General features: G+C 56.8%; 1 protein-coding gene across 1 annotated transcript in view; it reads right to left on the bottom strand.

Annotated features, from left to right (window-relative positions):
- Nucleotides 1-17,973, bottom strand: part of LOC123929990 (receptor-type tyrosine-protein phosphatase N2-like) — a 68,057-nt gene that overhangs the window by 39,315 nt on the left and 10,769 nt on the right. Inside the window, exons 5-6 of the mRNA XM_045986226.1 lie at nucleotides 15,351-15,498; nucleotides 4,348-4,421 (exon numbers count right to left, since the gene is read on the bottom strand). Coding sequence (XP_045842182.1) covers nucleotides 4,348-4,421; nucleotides 15,351-15,498 — 222 coding nt within the window. The remainder of the gene's footprint in view (nucleotides 1-4,347; nucleotides 4,422-15,350; nucleotides 15,499-17,973) is intronic.

Consider the following 17,973-nt stretch of genomic DNA (forward strand, 5'->3'; position numbering starts at 1 on the left):
TGATTAACAGTCAAAACCTGAGGAGGGCTTCAGGAGGGTAAACAAGGCGACTCACTGAGGTTGGTGTCCGTGGTCCGCCATGGCAGGGGAGGGCGTGGACAAGGCCCACCGGTCTCCCAGGCCCTCGGCCACGGCCACGCGGCTGCCACTTGGCAGACAGTAGACAGCATAACGATCACAGAGTGGCGGAATGTGTCATGCAACCGTTTAACAATAATTCATAGACAATTAGGATTATTTCATTCTGCGTACATTCTGTTGAACAGAAACTAATCTGGACAGAAGTGCTTTGTATGTGCAGCAAGTATCGGGCAACAGAAGGACTTCTCATGGGTTTGTGCAATCTTTAACCCAAAGAGAATAAAACAAATACTTGACTAAGTGAACAGAAGCTTATATTTAAGATTTCCAAGGCAGGAGGAGCTCCCCTGTTCTTGGCAGAGAGCACTTCACTCGTGCGCACGTATGTTCACACATGTCCGCTCTGGGATGGGGGAGGAAATCAGCGGCTGTGTCTGGGCCCCGCGGTCAGGGTCCGTGAGGTGGGGCGGGTGGAGGGGAGGCTGCACACATGACCCCGTGGCCCGTCGGCTCTGGGAAGCCACGTGCATATGGTGCGGACTCCCCTGTGCGCGCCGTGGGCGTGTGTTGCCAGTAACCTTGAGGCTATCAGTCAAAGCCCATGCAGTTCACATCACGCCCTCAGGTGGCCTTCCCCGTGGACTGCAGGGCCCCCAAAATCAAACAGGACTTAAGCCCAGTGACTGCATAGCAGGCGTGGGCCATGGGGTGCCGGTTCCCAAGTATGACTCACACCACCATTTTGCTCTCACAGACTGTTGATTCCACTGTCCATGCTCCTGGCAGGGTACGGAGAGGTGTGTTCCCATGAATTTCTGAATGCACAGGCCCTGCAATGCAGTCCCAGCCAACTGCTCTAGGCTGTGCAATGCCAGTTAGTAAAGGGGTGCAAGTGGCTTTCAGAAACTCTAACCTGCGTTACAAACTTGGCAACAGTGTCCTCAATAGTACGAACAAAACAGACTTTTAACCTCAATCATCCAGCATGCCAAGTCCAGGGACCCATGTCCCAAAGCCATTAAGAGCTTGGGGGAGAAGCCGGCGGGCTGCCCGCTGCTGTGTCCTGCGGGGTCAGCCAGCTCTGTCCAGCACGACCCTCATCTTGACCACAACCCAGGGAGCAGTGCGGGGCCAGGCCTCTCACTCCGGGCTCTCAGAGAGTAAACACGCACGTCTTCCTTCTCTATTCCTATCTGACTGCCCCTGCATCTGTTTTTTCTAAACTTTAGAGCACACTTCACAGACCATTTTCTTCAAAACAAGTGAGGATGAAGCCAGAGTTTTCAAGTCAATTTTCTAGACACCCAGTCTTTGTAGGGGAATTCACTGAGAAACGGTCGCTTCTGTAGTTGATGTGAGAGAGGCTGATTTAGGAGCCGAAGCTGTTTTCATACTTTTTTCTTCTGAGTTGGGATTCAAGTAAATTATAAAAGATAACATACACACAGAGGTGCTTGCGTGTAAGTGTTTTCTGAGAACCAGAGAGTCGGCTCCCATATTTGGCCTGTTTCTATGATATTCACGACACCACACCGGTCACCCTTTCCTGAGGGGTCCAGGTACGCCCCTCACATTAGTTAAATGTGTTCTGGATTAAAACGTTCAACAACTTTTTCTCCCTCCGTACACAGCGGAAGGAAGAATAAGTTTATTTTCGAGTCGGGGGGACTTTCAGACCCATCCCTGGTCACGATGTATGTGGCGTTTCGAGCACACGGCATGGCAGGCGTGTTAATGACCTGCCTCAGTCCGCATCTTCGGGAAGAGCCGGCACCCCCACATGCACCCCCCCACGCACCCCCCACCATATGCCCCCCACATGCGCTGGGCAGGAGCACGGAATTCCCATTTACTTCCACAACCCCTGCTCTCAAAGCCAAGACTGCACGTGGCTGGCGCGTGAATGACTTCCCCGGGATTCAGTGAGGACTAAGGACAAACATGATGGATGTAATCATCATAGTTTCATTCTGCACAGCCAGGGTCTCCTTGGGCTGCAACTGAGCTTTCCGTTCAAGTGCAGCTGGGAAGCTCATTGTCACCGTCCCTCAGTCATTTCAGAAAGGTACCACGGTTCATTCTTACGACCCAAATGAGGAAAAAGAATTCTGGTGTGAAATGAAGGGGAAACATAAAATATGGCTTAAATCCCCTCTTTCTCCTGGCATCGCCTCACAACCCGTGCCATGGCCCCGTGGGGTCAGGGTCGGGGGTGTAGTCCCTTGTTTCCTGCAATGGAGGTGAGGGGTGTGGGAGCAGCTTGGGCCCCGTGGGAGCACCAGCCGTGTCCAAGGAGAACACAGCTTCTGCATTGACACTTCTCTTCAACTGGGGATCACCGGACAGTGGGACGGTGGGCCATTGGAACCCGTCAAATAGGCGGGGCAGTCGGGGGAGGCTGGATGCGCCCCAACTCTGAACGCTCACCATTTAGCTTGAAAGTAACAGCTCAGTCCTCTTCCTGGCCCAGTCACATGGTTTATGCCCAGGACGAGGAGCCCAGCAGGGGGACATGGCGCTCCAGGAAGTTCTGCGCTGCCGGCACCGTGGCCTGCCGTGGGGGACCACGTCCAGGCCCTCACCACGGCCTCCCTCCCAGAAACCCCGCTCCACCCACAGGAGAGGCTGCACACCCATGAGGCTTTGGCTTGGTTCTGAATCAGCATTGACAGAAACTACTGAGCCCAGTGCGGCATTTTTTGAGAGACTGGCTCAGGATGAGAACCTTGAAGACACGGGTGGGGCCAGTCCTTGTGGTCTCCCTGCACTGGGGGAAACAGTCACTCCTTACCAGCAACCGCAGGAGCCGAGGTCTGGGCTCGGGTATAGACGGAACAGCAGACCAGCCCGTAACCTGCTTTCTCGCGGTGAGGACGCTACCCTGTGCCCCTGCTTTGCACCGTGAGGGCCACGGGACGGGCTCAGACCCATGGCACCCTGGGCTCCTAGGAGTATGCTTATACGCCGGGCGCCCCGGAGACACCTGCAACCAGTAACTACTAGAATGTTCTGAAATCAGAGGGTGAACGTCCTCAAGGAAAGCCTGCTGCTGCTGGAACGCAAGTTTTTGTCAGGACGCTGCGGGGTGTGTCCCGAACACAGACGAGCTCACCGCCTCCCTCAGCCACCCACAGGTCACCAGCAAGCCCCCTGAGCTGGGACGCTATGTGCACTGCTCCCCGGAATGCAAGTTTTTGTCAGGATGCTGCGGGGTGTGTCCCAAACACAGACAAGCTTACCGCCTCCCTCAGCCACCTGCAGGTCACCGGCAAGCCCCCCGAGCTGGGACGCTATGTGCACTGCTCCCTGGAATGCAATCTGAGGCTTCACTGAGAAGTCCTGACGCCTCCCTGGTGACCAGCTTTGACGCTGCCATTTATGGGGGGAGGGGCAGGGAGGGGACACACCAACTGTCCCCTGGAAATCCCTGCTCGCTCCCAATCCCCACGATAAGCCATGCTGCCTAATACTCACACCACGGAGGCGTGTTTCCCCGGCCTCCCACTTATGATCACTCGGACTTCACCTTGAGAAGCCAGGCTGAGCACCGTGCAGGCTGGTCTCTGACCGTCACCCTCTGGCTGCCCCAACCTCCCTTCCCGCCGCTCTCCCGTGGGGCTCATGCTGGCGTGGGCTGCAGGGGATCCTCTGGGAGCTGGGGTGCCCTGGGTCACGGGGGTCCCCAGGGGTTCTGTTCGCAGGACACCTGGCCTCGGGACGCACCGCCCCGCGCACCGCTCACTGCTTGTCTTAGGGGAGGTGCACCTGGAAACAGCTGCAGGGACCAGCCTGTGCACGTCTGCCTCGGTGCCGCCAACTTTTCCATGAGGGGAGGGCTGGGGCCCGTTTCTGCTCCCCCTGAACACACAGTGAACAAGTGGGTCTAGAAAGGAGGAACGCCCCAGATTTTCCTGAAAGCCATAGGTTCCCATCAGAAAACCAGCGGCCGCTCTTGCTGGGCCCCCAATCCAGGGTACCCAGGACTGCTCTTGCCTGGGGAGGACTCAGCCCAGGCCGGCTGGTTGAGAGGACTCACCTGGTTAGGATTAACTGCCAGGTGGAGTCTAGTTGCCTGTCAAATACTAATTACCTGGTTCACGAGTCATTTGGTTGAGCCCAGTGCCTGGCTGAGACTACCTAGTTCCCTAGTCACCAGTTGAGACAGGTCACCCGGTCAAGACTAATCACCTAGTTGACTAGTTGCCTGGCTGACACAACGGGGGCTCACGACTGAGGACAGGCAGGGGGGCCCAGGAAGGTACTCACGATGGGGCTGGCGTTGATATAGTCCAAGTTGCTGTGGCTGTTCTCAGATTTCAGCAGGATCCTGGAGTGATCGTCTGCAAGCAAAGGCAGGAAGTTAGATGAGCACAGAGGCCGGTGTCCCCAGGGGCCACACGAGGGGACAGCAGGAGCCGAATGCCCTTCGAGGCTGCCAGCTGCCATGCTGGTGTCCCTCCTTGGGGCTCTGTGGAGGCCACTATGAGTCACATCCCCCCCATCCTCCATTCACACCCCTTCAGCCTCAGGGTGGAGAAGCGGGGAGTGTGGCAAGGGACACTGGGTTTCATCCAGCAGAAATGAGGTATTCTTGGGTTTTTCTTAGAGTCCGACACTAGGGTCAGGTGTTCCGCTGCAGGATTTTCTCTGGGATCTCCCTTCAGCCAGTGGACACATGTGGCCACCCACAGTAGACACGTTTCTATGTGAATACCCAGGTATCAGGCAACTGTTCTCTGCACACAATTTTGTGGTCTGGACACCGTTCTGTTCTGGAGATGACAGCTTTTTTTTTTTTTTAATTATTTTATTTTTTTTTTTTAAAAGATTTTATTTACTTATTTGACAGAGATATCACAAGTAGGCAGAGAGGCAGTTGGGGGCGGGGGGAAGCAGACTCCCTCCTGAGTAGAGAGCCCGATGCAGGGCTCAATCCCAGGACCCTGAGATCATGACCTGAGCTGAAGGCAGAGGCTTTAACCCACTGAGCCACCCAGGCGCCCCTATTTTTAACTTTTTGAGGAACCTCCACATGGTTTTGCAGAGTGGCTGCACTGGTTGGCATCCCCTTGTCCCAGCATTAAAGAAGCCTGCGTTTGTGCAAGGCCATTTGGTTCTTTAGGATGAAAGGCTGTCATCTTGGTCTGTTGGGTTTCTGAATGAAGTCGCTTTCCTTCCCTCACCACCCTACCTCTCGGCTTACTGGCCTGTTGCATGGTGAGCAGACTGAGCCCGGCCCCGGTTACACTACGCCCACGAGGTTCGGCAAGCCGCGGTCCGCAGTGTGGTGCCTCATGCACACGTCCGGCTAGAGACCGTGCTGTGTTGCTCAGACGCGGGCACAGTTTCTGCAGGACACCCTGGGTCTCCCGCTGCAGCCTACACAGGATTCTGGAATAAAAAAGCAGCACTTTTGGCTGCTTCCAAAGGGTTCCAGAGAGCCTCCCGGGGGCCCTGCCACGTTGGAAATACGTTTGCCACAGCCAGCCTCCGGAGCCGTTGATTGCTGCAGTGGGGATCCCTCCCGTCGGTCCGAGAACCTTTTACAAAGAGCAGGGTCACAGGCGAAGGGACGGGAGGGGTCTAGGGAGGAAGAACCGCACCCCCTGATTTCTGGCCTCAGACAGCCCCAGACGTCACCCAGCCGGACAGACGCAGGCCTGGGGGCCACTGGGCACCCTTCACGTCGGCTGGCACTGCTCTGTCTGGTGAGCAACCGGCCCAGGGCATCCCAGCCCAGCTGGAGTTTCTGGTCAGCACGTTCACGCTGCACAAAGTGGGAGTCTCGGTGACATAAACATGCAGCCTGGCATTGCGCTTGGCACTCAGAGCTCTCCATTCGGACAGCTGAGGAGACAGGCTGTTTGGAGAGCCCGAGCCCAGCGAGGAGGACGGGCTGTGCTCCCTGCGGCCCCGTGAAGCGCTGTTTCAGCTGCGCTTGCTTCCTCCAGGCTATGCTTTCCAAACTGCCATTGAGTCTGGGATGAGGACTTCGAATGCCTCAGAGTTCCGCTGCCTCCCATCACACACCTGACTTTGGCAGCAACACACTCATTTCACGGTTAATGGTGATCTGGTTTTGTTTTTCATGTTGGGGCGCTGGGTGACTCATAGGTTGAGCATTTGCCTTCGGCCCAGGTCATGATCCTGGGGTCCCTGGATCAAGTTCGTCGGGCTGCTTCTGCTCCTCCCTCCCCTCAATCTCTTTTTCCATCACTGACTCTGTCTCAAATAAGTTAATAACGTCTTTAAAAATAAAATCGGGCCATCTAAACCTCCCTCTGGAGCAGCTGGAGCTGCCCCAGAAGGGTCGGAGTCCAGCAGAGGGACACTGCCGTTGCCGGGATGGCCCGGGGGGACTTTGATGGGTTGGGCAAATCTCATCAAAGTGGCTCTTGTGGCTCGCTTGTGGCTCTTGGGGCTCGCTTTTTCCTGCTCATCTTTTTAAAATGGCTGATGTGGGGGCCAGTGAGTGTTAGGATGTCAAGCTGCCATCAAGCAGAGTCTGGCTGCCTCTAGTCTTTGTGTGGCCTGGCAGGATCGCAGGGTCCCCCGAGATCGCTTGAGCACGCTGGAGTTGAGGCAGGACAGAGCTCATGACCACATGGTCCTCACCATCGCCAGTGCTCCCCTGACTGAGCACGGCCCATGTGAACACACACCCCTGCCCCGGAAGTAGATATGGGGGCCCCAACCACGGAGCGAGGATGCATAGCCACCTGGGGGGTTGCCCTTCAGCTGAGAAGGCCATGTGTTCTCTCGGTTCTCCCAGACCTCGCTCAGGAGCCAGGAAATGGGAACTCAGAGTCCTCCTGTCTGTATTAAGCCCTAAGACGGAGCTGTTTTCTTTCACGGGGTCCAAAATAGTGAGCTCTGTCAGGGAGAGGAGGAGAAAGACACCTACCAAGAGGAAACTTGTTATCTTGGTATCAACTTGTTATCTACACATGTAGGGCACGATCCTTCTCTTTTTTCTTTTTTTTTTAAAGGTTTTATTTATTTATTTGACAGAAAGAGATCACAAGTGGACAGAGAGGCAGGCAGAGAGAGAGAGAGGGAAACAGGCTCACTGCTGAGCAGAGAGCCCAATGAGGGACTCGATCCCAGGACCCTGAGATCATGACCTGAGCTGAAGGCAGCGGCTTAACCCACAGAGCCACCCAGGCGCCCACGTTCCTTTTCTCAACTCCTTGCTCAAGTGCTTCAGTGCTCTCTGCTCAAGGGTAGTCACACACACACACACACACACACACACACACACACACACACACACACACACACCTTTCATCTTCCGGGAATGCGGCGCTAGAGATAGAAGGGGGTCTGTGTCTCCATTTTAGGTTCAACTTATTTTCTTAAATTCCAACAGAAGAAACAAGTTCTAGAAGTTCTTCTTGATTATGAGTGGGACAAAGAGCACGTGAAGACAGCCCAAGGTACATCTGGAGGGCTGTGGCCGAACCGCAAGTGGGCACGTTCTGCTCTCACTGTTGTCTAGAACATGTCCACAGGAGCTGTTCAAGGATGGTGTGTGGAGGCTTCCTTCTAATCTGTCCTGTGGCTCCAGGGTCCTGTTTCTTTAGGTTCCTGTTATGCCATTTGTGCCAAGTGAGCTGATACATGTGGTCGATGACCTTCACAGCAGGAGCAGATGAGTTACTGGACACTGACTGCCTTCACACGAGGCATGTGCAAGGTCACGCTGGACATCGGCACCGCGTGAGGGAAGTCTTCACTGAGCGCTCTGCCCACGTCGCCGTGGGGCCTCCCACTGGTTCATGACTTTCTCTCCTGCTGGCTGCTCTTACCTTAACTTCGGTGGTGTGGCTGGCAGAAATGCGGAGTGTGTCCGGTGACACCCAGCGCCGTGTGCTGTGGAGTTGGGGCTCTGAGTCTTTACGGGGACCCATTACCCAGGGAAGCTCAGCGGCATCCGCGGCTGCCAGTTTCTCCTCAGATTTCACAGGGCCATGGACAGTCTGGTGCACTGTGAACACACAGCCTACGGCTCTCTGCTGCCGCCGGCTCCCAGCCGCTAAAGCTGGTCTAGCGATCCCGGCAAGTTCTGCATGGCAATGTCCTTGTTGATTTGGACTCGGCATCATTAAGCAAAGCTATAAATGTCTGCAGACTGGATTCAAGACTGAGTAGCTATACAGATAGCAAGCTTCTTTGCAGACCTGGGAAGCGGAAGACCACAGTGAGGTCAGGAAACAGGCCTGCTCTGAAGCATAAGTCCTCCAGAAAGGCTGGCTCAAGCTTCTTCCCATGGCCTTACCTTCCTCAGTAAGTAAGCGGGTGCTCTGCTCTCGGGTAAGCGTGTTTGAAACCCTTAGCTCAAACTCTAAAGATCTCTAAACCTCCCAGAAGAGAAAGCCACAGGGTTCCGCTCAGTGCCCCTCGGGTCAGCACACAATGCTGCGTTTGGGGGTCTGGGTGGTGAGATCCCAGTCACGGTGCCCTCCCGCATCCAGAGCTGGTGAGGGAACACGACCCGTTCTGTCACCCTACCCGTCACCCAACACAGAGCCTCTCGTTGGCCTCCGGCTCCGGATGCAGCCAGGGGAGGTCTCGGAGTCCCACAACGGCCTGGTCTGTCTCGTGGCTTCAAGAGTTCCACCCACATTGCCACCGATCTCTCAGAAAGAAATCCCCAAATTGGATGGGCAGCTTGCTCTCCAGGGGAATGACAGTGCAGAGGAGGACGAGGGCTGGACCATGCCAGGACAGCCGCGCACGGGCCTCACCCGTCACCGCACAGCCCTGGGGACAAGGCACTTGTGTGCTCGGCATGTGTTCAGAGCACAGCACAAGCAGGAACTGACCCAGGGGTTCTGGTGTCTGGGGCCTGGCACTGCCCACCCAGCCTCTGTGGGGTCAAGAATTGACCCGGGTGACCCTTGTCTGCTGGCATCCCCACCCCAGGGCCCTCGGGCCCCACATGGAGTGTCTGGTGTCCTTACACAGAGAGGCGGTCATGGAAGGAAGACGACGTGTGAGACGCTGAGCAGAGCCTGGAGCCAGTGCTCCCTCAGGGCCTCCGACGTCGGCCCCGGGGCCGAGAGCTGCTGGCTGCTGTCGCTGCTATGGCCTGTGGTCTAGGGTGCCCCGGGCTGTACACCTGGAGTCAGGTCTCCATCCCGCTCCAGCTTCTGCACAACCAGCTGGCCTTCCCCTCGCCTGGCTTGTCGCACGTTCCCTGACGCAGTTTCCCCGTCTCTCGCAGCGAGACCATCAGGAAGGGTGCCAGCAGCGGGAGAGGATCCGGATTCTCCGAGAGCGTTTGGCAGACAGACGAGGGGCTGCATCTGGAGCCCGGCCCGAGTGGGGGAGCGGGCACTGGCCCTGCTGGGACGTGCGGGCGGCCCGCCGCGGCAGGTGGAAGGAGCGCTCTTCCCACGCTGGTGTCGGGGCCATGGCTGCCGAGCACACTCGCAGGGCGCCACGTCCAATGTGGAGGGCAGAGCCGAGGGAGGCAGTGTGGCCGGCATCTCGTGGGAACGGGGCCACACGCACACCAGTGACCAGAGCGGACGCCACGTGAGCACAGCCTCACCATCCGCATGATTCTGCTGAGCCTTGCGGTCAGTGCCCACGGATTTCACCTCTGCTCATGCGAGGAACCACAGCACACACGAGGCTGGGATGAGGAAATGCAGGGTGTGCAGGTGGCGGAGGCTGTGGCTCCCGCAGCCCCGGGGCTGGGCAGTCACACACATTAAACAACAGAGCTGGGTTTGTGGGGAGCACAGGCTGCCCCCAGAAAACAATCCCACCTACACCCATGCTGACGGGGGACTAGAGCCCCTTGGGGGTGGACGGTGGGCATAAGCCATCATCTTCGAGGACAGTCCTGACATCTGAAGGGGACCCAGGCGGACAGAGTGTCCCCTGACCCTTGGCGCTGCTGAGACAACATTATTCCCCCAGGCCTTGCACACTCGGATACTTCTGGAAAAGTAACAGAAGAGAGCACGGCAGAAAACTTGCTGATTAATGTAACAGAGGTGGGGAGCAACTCCTAGACACCCCACAAAACTAGCCCTTTCCATGGGAGAAGGGGTGTGGCCCTGGGGATGGAGGACCATGATCGGACGTGGGAGCAGCTTCTGGCTTCCTCAGTCCGTGCGACTGGGCCCCAGCGGCCAGCACCTCCCCCTGGGTCAGAGGGCGCCACACGGGCGAGGTCAGCGTTCCCGCTGAGGGAAGGCCGGTGTCCACCGGCATCTTCTGGACCTTTCCCTATGCGACGATGCGAGCACTCTCCATGGAAATAGGGTTGATGTGGACGAGGAGACAGGGAGGGAAGCAGTGGAGGGGAGGGGAGTAGAGGGAGGGAAGCGTGGGCCTGGGGATGGAAAGTGCAACTTCGAATCCTGATTTCCCGAGGTCCCGGGAGCCCACAGACGAGCGTTGCTACTCACCCGCACTGACTTCTAATGAGGAAAATATTACTGAACTCATAGCAACCTTGAGAGGAACGTGGACAGCTCATCTTAAAGTGTCAGGTTGCCAGAAAGAAAACCCTGGATGGACAGTTAACATGTAGGCAGAGGAGAGAACTTTGTTCCAGAGATCCTAGAAGGGAGCCCAGCCCCAGAGAGAGGATCGCTCAGCATTGGGGCCCCGAGGCCATGGCTGCAAATATCCCATGTAACAAAGGGACAGATGCCCAGAGCAGCAGGACGTGTGGGATTTCGAAGGCCACATGCTGTTGTCCACCCAATGAAGGGGTCACACAAGGGTGCAGACCTCATAGGAGAAGTGCTGGGAAGGCTGACGCCCTCTGTGGGTTGATGGTGGAAAACAGAGAGGATGATCACTGACCGCCTTTTCAGCTGCGTTTGTTTAGACCTAAAGATCTCACCAGGTACGAAGCCTCTGTCTGGTGCAGAGGAAGCTATGTTAACAGGCGATTTGGAGAAAAGGTATTCAATTACAGCTCTGCCTGGACCATCTCTTTCCAAACCAGGAAGGGCAGAGACAGGGGGTTGAGGGATGGTCGGCGGATGCCGTTCGCTGCCAGTCTGGTGATCGAGCTCAGGCATTTATGAGTCCTGCAGGGACGCCACAGAAGCATGCTTGCAGCTCATGTTCACGGGGGCCACTTGGAGATGTGGAGACTGGCACGGCCACTCTCAGTCTCATGGCGCCCCTGGGCCCCGGGCCTTGGCTGCGAGACCAGAAAGGGACGGGGCCGTGGGAGGGGGGGAGCAGGCCTGCAAACAACAGGTAAGCTCCCCACGGACCCATCGGGACAGTCCGACTCCTCGCTGATCCATTCGCGATGCTGGAATGGGAATGCGGTCGGTGGGAGAGCAGCTTCATTAGGGACAGGTCACGTCAGAAAACATAAGGAGCTGTTTACACAGGACCCCCAGGAGGGAAGCTCCACCTGATTACATCGTGGTCATGCAACGCTGTACGCAGGTGCCTGGGAGGTCCGCGGTGCTGATGATGGACCAGAACGAGAGGCTCGGTTTCTAGCTATAGTGACAGGGTTGTAGGAACATAGGAGAACAGAACATCCTTATTTTTAGGAGGCACAGTCTAAAGTATTTACATGGATGTCACAATGCCTAAGCTCACTTTGAAAGAGTTCAGCCAAAAAATGGGTAAAGCACATACATGTCGAGGAAAATCGGCACAAGACTGCCTGGCAGCTGGGTGGTGGGTTTGCAGGCCACCGCCCAGTGGTCATTTCTACTTGACTGTTTTCAAGCTTCTACAATAAAACATGTGGAGGAAAGCTGTGCTGCGGGTGACGTTTCTTTGCCAGGGCTCCTGGGCTGGCCCACATGGGAATCCCTCCTGGTCCGGTCTCGCTGCTGGCAGCCTGGGGCCACCTGCTTTCCTTTCTTAACCTCTGGCTCTTCTACGGACAACTGGGGACAAAGGACTGGAGCCTCCCGGGGTTCACATCTGTGGCTTCTACCCCCGTGTCTACATGTAAGTGCTGAGTGAGCATCTTGACGTCCCCGGGGCCACCCAGAAGGGCTGTACGTGAAGCCCTTGCTCTCCACGGTCCACTGAATGTCCTGGCTCAGACCTGTGTCCACGTGGGGGGCCTGGGTAAGGCAGAGCCCGTACTGACCCCGTCAGATGTGTTGTTATAGATGGAGACGCATAAATCATGTCTGTCCAACGTGCAAACGTCAGAAAGCTGACGGGGGAGGGGTGAGTGTGGAACCAGAAATTGAGCCCTTGTTGGCGGTGACCAAGGACCCGCGGATGGAACTGAGAGCAAAGTGTCTCAGCGGCATCTCGGTGAGGATGGGTGTGGACGGGCAGGGACGGGGGGTGGGGGGGGATGGGCGGGGATGGGCAGGGACAGGTGCATCTGGGCGATGGAGGGGACCAGCCGGCCTCATGGCTCATGGTGTGCGTATGGCAAGGTGGCTGTGGATGGGTCAGGGAGGAGGCACACCCCCAGTCTGGGCAAGGGAGCTGGGGCCTGTCCAGAGACGGTGGCTTGGGCTGCTGGCAGGCAGCGTCGCGGCCCCAGACCTCGCACCCCCGAGGTCAGTCTGTTCACAGCAGCGGCGGGGAGCACAGGGACCAGAGGCAGTGCCCCCCACACGGCTCCATGAGCCTGTGGCCTGGCTCCGAGCAAAAGAGGAAAGGGAATATAAAACGTGAGCTGTGAGTGGTTAAGTTGGCTGACAGTCACTGCAGCTCCTGAACTGACCAGCCCAGGGCACCTCCAGCCCAGGTCCTGGAGGCACGGAGGGGTGGGGCAAGGACAGCACTCCTAGGTCCCCTCAGGACACGGCCTTGTTTCCTGAAACACTGTTTTTGCCTCTACCCGGCTTCCCTTCGAAACAAAATCCAGAACCCCAAAACGGGCCCTCTGCCCCAAGCAGCATGGCTGCCCGGGACAGCGTCTGTCTGACGTGCCCAGGACCATCTGCCGTGGTGTTTTCCTCAGCTCTGGGAGGTGGGAGAGGTGCCTCAGATGGGCCCGGATGCAGAAAGACGCAAAGGCAGGTGGAAGGCTCGGGGGTTGTGCGGGCTGTGTCTGGGCTCTGGGGAGCCACGGGGTCCAGCTGTTGGAGTCCACAGATGCCGGCCGGCCCGTGCTGTGGAAGTCAGGCTGTCGCTCCAGCCTCCTGGGTGGAGGAACCACTGAAGGGTTTCCTTGCGTGGACAGGTGCGGAGGCCGGACAGGAGGCCCTGACTGCTGGGGTCCTGCCCTGGGTATCCAAGAATCTGTCAAACCCAGCAACCAGGGAGCTCAGGGGAAGGGACAGGGCGGGTCACAGCCCAAGAAGCCAGTGCTGGGAAAGACGGATCTGGCTCCCTCCTGCCCATGTGGGTGCCGAGAGGGGTGGGTTCTGTGCTGATGGCCCCAGCCCTTGACCATGGGCCCCACACTGGCCGGCAGAGGCCGGAGGTGCGGGGAGCCGATTCTGTACCATGGGGAGTGTGCACGCCTGGCCACAGGAAGCAGGGTTTCCAAAAGAGGAGGCAATTATCTCCGGTACAGTCTGGCAAGACCAAGACAGTCCACGTCCCCACCCCCACCCTGCTCAGGAAGGGGTGCAGGCTGAGATCCGACGGGAGGACTCCCCCGATGAGGGAAGATGGCCAGAGGCATGCGGACAGGGTGGTCACTACAAACGCTTCTGTGCCAACAGCGTGTGGTCCCTGCCCCGACTTCCCAGACCAGCACAGCTGCGCCTTCAGGACCCGGGACAGTGAGGAGCCCAGCCAGGCTGCAGGGCACCGGCCACGTCTCCCCAGTGCCACGGGAAGAAGCATTCACCCCAGGCAGATGCTTCACTGGCCGAGCCTCCCAGGTGTCTGTAAAACCTCCTCTTTTTAAATCCCATCACGGAAAACACCTCAGACCTCATGGAAACGGAGGGCCTGGTCTGAGCCCCCAGGGAACTGTGAGAAAAAATCCCCCCCGGAAGGGCCTTCAGATGTCAAGGTTCTGTGGTGCCTGGGTCAGTGTCAAAGGCAGTGCAAAGGGTCAGCTTTTAAAAACCCTGACCTGTGAGGGGCGCCTGGGTGGCTCAGTGGATTAAGCCGCTGCCTTCGGCTCGGGTCATGATCCCAGGGTCCTGGGATCGAGCCCCACATCGGGCTCTCTGCTCCGCAGGGAGCCTGCTTCCTCCTCTCTCTCTGCCTGCCTCTCTGCCTACTTGTGATCTTCTCTCTATCAAATAAATAAATAAAATCTTTAAAAAAAAAAACAAAAACAAAAAAACCCTGGCCTGTGAGCCCAGTCGGACTGCTGCCATTTACCATCAGCACACGTCCCTCGGCCGGTGCCAAGCCAGGTGAGGGGGGACCATCGGGAGCATGTTGGGGGGGCACCATGCAGGCGGCAGTGCTGGCTTCCAGGGTGCTGGGACACAGCGTGTGGGACACAGAGTGTGGCTGCGCTGTGTCTTCCAAAACGTCAGCTGACCAAGAACATTTTCCTATGTTTGAAACGTGCCCGACCACTCTTGCCTGCAGTTCTTGGGACGGGGACCAGGTCACTCGCTCACACATCAGCTGCACACGTGGGCAGCCTTCCGAGAGCATCTGTTTCTGGTAGCCACTTGGGTCCCAAGCGCGCCTCGCAAGCCTGTCCCCTCTGCAGGGGGTTCCTACCTTCATCTGGCTACGGGCCTGGCCTGAAACCTGCTGGAACACGGGAACTTGCTGCGTTTCTTAGCCATGTGACTGAGAAAAGATCCTGGTGGCCAGGCAGGGGCAGACCAGGCCAGTCTGTTTTCGCCCTCTGCGTGGGCCTGTCTTTCTGTCTGTGAGTCACACCACATACAACACGTAATCTAAGACTGTCTCCTACTGGATGCAAGTTGATTAAAGCACTGGTCTCTCTCTGTGTCTGCTTCCTGGTGCCAACCTGTGCAGAGAGCGGGCTCTCCATGACACGGTCAGGACGCGGGAGGCTGGTGGGCATCTGCGGACCCTCCCCCACACCGGGCCCACAGCACTGACAGTCCTCAGGCTCAGAGCTCTCCAGGATGACGGGAGGATCACAATCAGACAGGGGAGGCTCCACGAGGCTAAGAAATGAGTCTCAAACCACACAGCAGCAGCGCAGAAGGCAAGTGTTCACTGGGGCCCAGACGTCCTCAAACCAGGACTGTGCCCCTGGACCACAATTGAATCCACCGACTCCGTCTCCGGGCTGGAGATGGCTCCCCAGCCACGAGCGCCCTGCAGAAACCCAGGCAAGCAGGGGACGGCGTGGTGGGCCCTGCTCAGCCTGAGTTCCCCTCCCCCGGCCCAGAGCATGGCCTGGTACGTACAGGTCAGCACCGCTGGAGAGCGGTTCTTGGGCACATTCTCCTCCCTCTGGGCCACGAGTGAGCTGTTGGGCTTGGCCTGGTAGACACAGAGCGCCACCCACTCCTTCTCCAGCCAGTTCTTGTTCTTCAGGTGGTCCTCCATGTAGGCCTGGAATGGAAAACAGAGACTCAGGGACGGCTGCGGACGGTGGGTCCTTGGTGTGACACGGGACACAGGGCGCAGCCCATGTGTCCCTGCGCGCATGGGTGAGGAAGTGGTTCTCCGTGGACCTGGGAAATGCACAGGCCCACCGGATGCACAGGGCAGGGCAGGCTCTTTACCTGTTTCGCTGGTTGGTTTCCGGCTGTTCGTGGCATGTGTGTTCCAGGGGCAGAGCCCGGCGTCAGGAACACCCAGGCATGGCATGGCCCCATCAGGTATTACCAACCAACGGGCAAAGAGAAGGACACAACACAGACCAGATCTGATCAACCGACCTGAAGCCGGTATAGACAACGTGTCCACACAGACACCGTTTTCCTTATAACTGACCTACTTTTCTGAATCAAGTGGGTGAGGCACTGAAGATACAGGCTGCTCTGACATGTGCCTGGTGTTAACCAGTGTGGGGTGGCCGCAAAAGACAAACCAAAACCAAAACTCAGAACAACGGAGCCGATGTCCTGACCCTCGGCTGCTCAGATCTTAATCTTTCCGGACCCTTGTCTGTCAGCAGCAATGGCTGGAAGTGGATGAGGAAATACTTCCAGAACATTCGCTCCCACAAAGACAGCCCTGTCCGTGCATTCTCACCAATTTGTATAGCTGAGAAACGACCATGGCTTTAAGGAAAATCATTTCAAAGGACCAACCCCCAGCGGCTTTATTGTGCCCAACGGAAATACTGGTCCCACCCTGGGATGCCGTATTTGTGGGTCTTTGGTGTCATGTGTGGACACAAGTCTTCAGCTATATCCACATGCAAAATGAGACACACGCACACAAGTCCGGGTCCTTGGTGGTTAGGCACCCCCACGCCCAGTGAGGGTTGGCCCTGACCCCCGCCAACCCCTGCCGTCCTCTCACTGTGGGGAAGCACGCATGTCAGGCCCCTGCACAGGCCAGGACAGGACTGCCCCACACCTCCCCCCTGGCCAGCTGCACTGGACTTGGGGGAACCACCTGTTGGACTAGAGCTGACTCGGATTGGTTTGTGTTATTCACTCAACAAACAGCAGCTTATCCACATCAGTCCACAAACGACGGAAAGTGCCGTAGGAGAGAAGGCACCACCCTCAGGGCTGCCTGGCCCAGCAGGAGGGTCAGCGATGGCTGTGACCAGCAGCTGGGTTGTCACTATCACTTGGGGAATGGACACACAGACTTTTTGTACAGATGACACCGAATCACATGAGCCACGCGGTGGCATCCCTGCGACCCTCCGCGACACAGCCTCCTCAGGACCGGAGCCGAGGTTGCCGTGCCTGCCCACCCCTCCCCGCAAGGGCCCTGCACCGTGACCTCCACCCAGACAGCCCCTCCGGGTTCTTGGCAAGGGCAGGCAGTGGATTGAAATGAAGTCGAGTGGCCCAATCCAGAAGACATCAACTGCAAACTGCCTGGTTCTTTTCTTGCAAGACATCCTCCTGGAATACCGAAGACAGAGTTACCCTGATGAGGACAGCTTCGCATAAGATGACATTTAAATTCTGTGAAACATTTACCAGCTACAGTATGGTGTGAGGGAGCTGGGGGAGGGACAATTCCGGCTGAAGTGGGTACTCTCAGTGTTTCTGGGGTCACTGCCCTCAAGATGCTGTCTGCGAAAGGGGAGTTGGATGCCCCCTGAATTCCTGCAAACACAAATGTGCACAGGTTCACCTCGACAGAAGCAAAACCACGCCATGAGCTCGCTGGGATTTCTCAATTTACAGTGAGAAATACCAACCAGGACTGTAGGAAGCATGGCTGGAGGGAGGAGGGAGGGGGCAGAAAAGAGCAGATGTGGCTCTTTTTCCTCATTGAGAACAAATCATGTAAAGATACACTTGATTAGATTAAACGTGAGGGAACTTTTTCATTCTCCAGGCGTGTGCGGCTCCGGTAGCCTGTCTGTCATGCTCTGGTCTCGATTTGATCTGTTCTGTTAATGTTTTCATGAGACATCATTTATGATATAAAACTGATGTAATTTCCCCATTCATGGTTTTGGAGAATTTCCTCTTTCACGTTTGTAGATAAGATTCTTGCTTTTCCTTTCTTTCTTTTTTGAAGATTTTATTTATTTATCAGAGAGAGGGAGAGAGAGAACACAAGCAAGGGAGAGGCAGGCAAAGAGGGGGAAGCAGGCTCCCTACTGAGCAGGGAGCCCCATGCAGGGCTCCATCCCAGGACCCTGAGATCATGACCCGAGCCGAAGGCAGACGCTTAACTGACCAAGCCAGGTGTCCCAAGATTCTAGCTTTTCATCTGTGACACGAGAGTATGTTTTCATGTTGTCTGTGGGGAAGCTAGGCCTTAGTCATAAAATAATGTGTTTTAAACAAAACCAAAACCAAACTGGCAGAATAACTTAATTCTGGGAGTTCCTGTCTCTCAAGGGTGTGAGATGGGTGGATCAGAACAGGTACAGTCCCCTCCTGA

Source organism: Meles meles, chromosome 18, assembly GCF_922984935.1.
Source record: "Meles meles chromosome 18, mMelMel3.1 paternal haplotype, whole genome shotgun sequence".
NCBI classification, from domain to species: domain Eukaryota; kingdom Metazoa; phylum Chordata; class Mammalia; order Carnivora; family Mustelidae; genus Meles; species Meles meles.